Raw genomic sequence first — 5810 nt, forward strand, 5'->3', positions numbered from 1 at the left:
CATCACCGGAAAGAGTCGAGGGACTATATTGGTGCCAAAACTTGAATCTGGAGGACCAATATAGGTAATTTTAAATTTCGAGGACCAAAATGAATAATAGCGTAAATCTCAGAGACCAAAATGGAAATTTAGTCTATATTTGTGCTATATAATGACAAAATATATGTATCTATGATCGACTATTAAACTAGTTGTTCCGTCTGAGACGAACGAACCTATCTATAGTTGATCCAAGCTTTTAACGTTGTATTAATACTTCTTGGTTGAGTTATAGGTCGGCTGATCTTCGAGTAATGCGAGTGAAATATCTACGAAAAAATCTTCGCTGTTTAGTATATGTTTTTTTCTCTTTTTTTTTTTTTTAATTCTCTGTAGTTTAAATAGAGGGAAAGGTTGTTGTGCCCAGCTTCTATTATCTTGGCCTCTTCCATTATTTTCCTTGTGGTTGTTTTTTTTGGAGTCTTTCCTTAGTTGTTAAGTGTTTTGTTACCTGATTTATAGTTCACCTGATAGCCGTTTTGTTGATTTTGTTTCCGCAGAGGTTTATGGTCCATCACGAGTAAAATAAAAAATTTGAAAATATGAAATTTTATTAAAATTTTATTAGAATTTAAGGAACTATAATTCAATAATATATTTACATATAGTCACCAAAAAAAAAAAGAGTCACCAAAAAAAAATAATATATTTACATATAAAAATATATTTTATTAATAGTTTTTAGTTTTTATTAATTATAAAAATGGTCGTTAGTTTAATCTCTTCATCGAATTTTAATTGGTTCTTATCTCTGTAGATTTTTTGGGTGAGCAGCTCCTAATTTTAAATTTTGCTTTGTCAGTTGTCACAATCTTTTTTAATTTAAATATTTGTTATGACTTGGGAACATCCCAAAAGACAAGATTTATGGGGTAAAAGTTAAAGTCCTGTTATCTTGTACCTAGAATCTCGTTGTTGAATATTATTGACTTAAGAAGATTTTGATGACATTAACTGAAGGTATTTAATTAAATAATTCCGGAGAGTGAAAGTGTTGATATGATTTGATGATGAAGTGTATCATGTATCAACGGCCACTGCCCCACTTCATGGAGGAGTCCACTCCTTAATATTCTCTTTTCCAAATTCAATCCAAGATAAGGGAAGGGAAAATAAAATCTAATATTTTCTTCTCTTGCGCGAAGGATTCAAGTAAATTCTCTTTTCTTTCGCTATTTTGGGTTTCCCTACAATTTCCCTCCATTTATTTATTCATTATTGCTTTCTCAGATTTTGTAATTCTGGTTAAAAACTGTGCTGCTGTTTGTGTCGTTGTTGTGTTTGTTTAATTTCCCCAACGACATAGTAGTGTTAATCTTCGGGGTGCATTCAATGGCATCCTCGCACTCGGAAGCTGCAAAGATGGAACAAATTATAAGAGAGTTCTTTGCCAAAAGCATTCATATAATACTTGAATCAAGGGCTCTTTCTGTCTCCTCACGTAGTTCCTGTCTTGATCAAGCTATCTCCTCTCCATGTTCTTCATCTTCATCCTCTCCCAGTGTGCGCCCCAGGGATAAATGGTTCAATTTGACTCTTCACGATTGCCCTGCCGCCATAGATATCATTGACCTCTCACGCCGCAACAATCTTGACTTGATAGTCATTGATGTTATTTTAGTGCAAAAGCCTCTTGGCTGGGACCCCATGAGTTTTTCCCCCAAAGGGGTTCTTCCTAGGAGTTCTTCACTCAAGGAAAGATACCCTTTGAGCTGGAATACTGATCATGAAGAATTGGGACTTGACGCAAACACTGAAAAGATTTTAGAGAGATGGGTGGTTCAGTATGAGAGCAGAAAGACAAGGAATTCTAGTTCTGGTAGTAGGAGGTCAAATAACGTTTCTTTGCATGCCTTGTATAAGAAGTCAACTTTACTTCTAAGGTCCTTGTATGCCACAGTTAGACTTTTACCTGCTTATAAGCTTTTCAGAGAGCTCAATTCGTCTGCACAGATTTGTCCCTTTACTCTTGCTCACCGGGTATCTTCCTTTTGTGAGCCCTTCACCCATAAAGAGGAAGCCGAAATGATGAAATTTGGGTTTACCCCTGTGGATACTTATTCTGGTAGGCTGTGCCTTTCGGTGATGTATCGCCCATCCGCATCAGACTTGAGCTCTGAATCTTCAACTCCGTTGTCCCCACAAGTTATAACTGACTATGTTGGCAGTCCACTGGCAGATCCATTGAGGAGGTACCCATCAGGATTGCCATCACATGGCTCTCTGTCGTCATTGCCATTTTCGAGGCAACATAGTTGGAGTCACAACCATTGTAGAGCCTCATCTCCTTCCATTACTTGTTCGCCTTCACCAACATATTCAGAATCGCACATGTCTGTATCTAATGCAAGTTCTCGGCGTTTACCACCTTCAAGTTTGCCCCCTCATCCAACTGAGATGTCCTTGATTCAGAAGAAGAATTCAGGTTTTGATGAGTATTATCCTGGGTCATTATCATCTAAAACGCTTTTACGATCTGAAAGTGCTCCAGTCAGCATACCTAATGCTGAAGCTGCAAATTTCCCTGGATACCACAACAGGCATAACTTGCCGTCAACTCCTCCACTTAGAGGGTTAAAGTGTGTTTCTAAGAATGATAGAGGTGTGAACACAATGCAAACAGGTGCAACAGCTGAGAAGGTATGCTGCATACTAACCATAGGAACTTTTTCGTTGGTTCAAACATATTAGATTTGTTAATAGTCTGTTACACTTTTTGCAGTTATTTCCTCTTGGAAAAGATGAGCCTCGGAAATACTCTGGAATCAAGATATCAGCTTGCAGTTCACCACAGATTTCAATTTCCAGAAGCTCAAGTAGGTCTTATCAGGATGATTTTGATGAAACAGATTTTACTTGCCCCTTTGATGTGGATGATGATGATCTGACAGATCCAGGCAGCAGGTACTATGTGAATTTGCTCAGACTTGCACCTTCCTTTTATGTCAATCTCATACATAAGATATATGCTTTGTCAAGTAGCTTATGGTACCAATAGTATTGTTTGAACTTGTAAAGAAAATAGCATAAGTACTATATAATCAGGGTAACTCAGGTTTATCAGGTGACCTATATGCAACTGGAAGGTCATGTTTGGCCCAAGAAAGTCTAGGGTAATACTAATAGGTTCTTACTTCTTAGTGGATTGGATTTCAATTTTCAAATTATATGCTATGTGAGACATAATACTAATAAAGTAATAATAAGTAATAACCTAATAAATTTGATTAGAATTTTGGGTTCTCTCAAGAATCCTGCTTACTGTAATTCCCCCACACTGTATTTTGGATGCTGGATTCCCTCCCTATATAGTTACGTTATAAGCATGAAAAAAATGACAATCCAAATACCAGGATGAAAAACTTAGGACGTACATGGATCCATACTGCATGCTTGGTTACTATGTTTTTGAGCTCAACTAATTGTTGTCCATTGAGCTAAAATGGAAAAGATCGAATTATAGATACGAGATAAAAAAGGGAAAGTAGTATTAATAGTAGTTATTATTATAAATTGGTGAACATCACTGCTTGTGCAGAAAACTTTGCATGTTCTTTTCCTCTTTTTTGTTCTGCCCACTTGCTCCTTCAAATTGTTCATATTTTTAAGATTATATACCAATGAGTAGAGACTGAAATAACTTAGATGCACTGTATATTCTTGTCTATTCTGGCTCATCTTTGAGAGTGTTTCTTTTAATCCGCATTCAGAATTGAATGCTATCTATTCCGGAATAGATTCATCTGGTATATACAGATTGTGAATTAATCAGCTTTCTGGTTCCGCTTTTCGCCCTTTAATGGTGTCTCCTATTTAAATAACTCAATTCAACATTGGTTGCATCCACCCTGTTCTACTACCTACCTTTTTTTGTTGTTGCGCCCGGGGGCGGGGTGAAGGGATTGGTTCCATGAGTTAGCTCGCTGGTATATAGTGTGTGCATCACATCCCATTAGCTGTGTGTGTGTATGTCTACATGTGAATAGGCTGAGTGATGTATCGCTGAGTACAGTGCTGTAAAGTGCAAAATACCACATCGAGTAGTGTTGTATTTGGTATTTGCTAGTTAGAGAGAGACTGGAGAGTGGTTCTCCCCCCTTCCCCCCTCTTTGACTGCTAGCTTTAGAGGTTGGGTTCTCCACTTCGGTCATCGGATTTGATATTCAATTCAAAACTTAATTTTCATAGGCTTTCAAATTACTAGTTCATGTATGACTTCTTGACAAAGAGTCAGATTTTAAACAATTGTAAATTTTGTAATATATAATATATAATCTGAGTTTTTTTCCTTGGCCTTTTTGAAGTTGTCGGTGACTTTAAATTTGTCAGGTGTACTTTTTTTCTGACGTTAACATGAACCCTTGTGCATAACCAGGGCGGAATCATTTGATCATGGTCATATGGCCGAGGCATTTGAAGCTGGAGGATTCCTTCCCATCAGAAAGTCCCAGGATGCTGCTGTTGGTGAGCTTGTACGTATGCTGAAGAAAGCACCACCTCTCTGGCAAGATTTCTCTACTTCCGAACACTTGTCACACAGCACACGCCCCGAAACCTGGAATGCTAACAACATTCAAGACATGAATCAGGTTCTAGAAACACCAGTGCCAGCAAGCATGATGTCTTCTGGGCTCACAGCAACAAGGAAAACAACAAGTGATGCATTGGAAGAGTTTCATGGCTACAGAGAGATGAAAAACTTGTTGCTTACGCCAGGTAGTAAGCCCCAGAAATAGTATACCTGTGGCATGTTTGGTTTCTCTTTTGGAAATGGCAGCAGCTCTTCTGTTGCGGCCCCTTCCCAAACTACAGTTTTGGAGTTCAAGAAGGGAAATTATACATGCTCTATTATGCTTCTGCCTAACAAAGTTCACAGAGAAATGGAATCACTACAAACAAAAATACACCTTTTTACTTAATAAAATTAAGCTAATAGAAATGTATGCTCTTTTTCTATTTTGAAACTATGTGTAAATATGATAATTATGTCTAAAGTTTTTTGATCCAGTTGCATGGTGTGCCTTATACTGTGTAACACACATGCAAACTTACTGTATATATAACACGAGGCAGAAGCTTTATTTGCTATGCTATTTGATCTTATTGGCCAATCCTGTACTCAGTTTATGAACTTTGGTAAGGGTCTTTCATATCAAAGTATCATCTCTGCTGTTATTATAAGTTTATTTTTTATGAACATCGTATTTATCATTTACAAATATATAAAATGTGATAATCATGACATATTTAAGGTGATATCTATAACAAGGGCCATTTTCATAAAGACATCAAAAACCACTTTTCATAAAGATTATGCGGGAGAATGTGACATGTGTCCTCATTTTAATTTTGGTTTATTCTAACCGGTTCTTTTACATAAAAAAACCAGATCAATCTTACTCTACTCATAGAATTGGTTCATTTGGTTCATTCTAACCAATTTTTTTTATTTTTACAAAACAAAAATCATCTTTTTGGACTAACATAATATTGGATTTTTTTCCAGCATATTGGGCTATTTATGTTAAAAAAATGAAAAGAGCCCGAATTAATCCATTACAAATTATTGTGGAATTGCTACCACTAGATATTTTAATATTTTAAGTAAAATTAGACTTCTTTATTTGATCAGAAATTATTTTCTATATAAATTTATATATGGTGTTTTTGTTGTATATTATTTTTTGGAGTGTTTTACATAAAGGTGGAGTTGCAGAGAGACTGATACAACACCTATCCTTTACGTCTAGCCAGTGGTAGAGCCTGAAAAA

General features: G+C 36.3%; 1 protein-coding gene across 1 annotated transcript; it reads left to right on the forward strand.

The window, feature by feature from the left end:
- Nucleotides 1–962: 962 nt before the first annotated feature.
- LOC130973004 (autophagy-related protein 13b-like) lies at nt 963–5175 on the forward strand. Its single transcript, XM_057897367.1, has 4 exons — nt 963–1191; nt 1349–2679; nt 2762–2943; nt 4415–5175. Coding segments are annotated over exons 1-4 (1875 nt in total). The 5' UTR covers nt 963–1190; the 3' UTR covers nt 4776–5175.
- The last annotated feature ends 635 nt before the right edge of the window (nt 5176–5810 follow it).

This window comes from Arachis stenosperma, chromosome 4 (genome assembly GCF_014773155.1).
Source record: "Arachis stenosperma cultivar V10309 chromosome 4, arast.V10309.gnm1.PFL2, whole genome shotgun sequence".
Lineage (NCBI taxonomy): Eukaryota > Viridiplantae > Streptophyta > Magnoliopsida > Fabales > Fabaceae > Arachis > Arachis stenosperma.

Bases quoted from the DNA above. Each gene is read 5' to 3' on its own strand.
- LOC130973004 (XM_057897367.1), top strand. The intron at 2,680-2,761 runs GTATGCTGCATA...CACTTTTTGCAG, and splicing joins CAGGTGCAACAGCTGAGAAG to TTATTTCCTCTTGGAAAAGA. The intron at 2,944-4,414 runs GTACTATGTGAA...GTGCATAACCAG, and splicing joins CTGACAGATCCAGGCAGCAG to GGCGGAATCATTTGATCATG.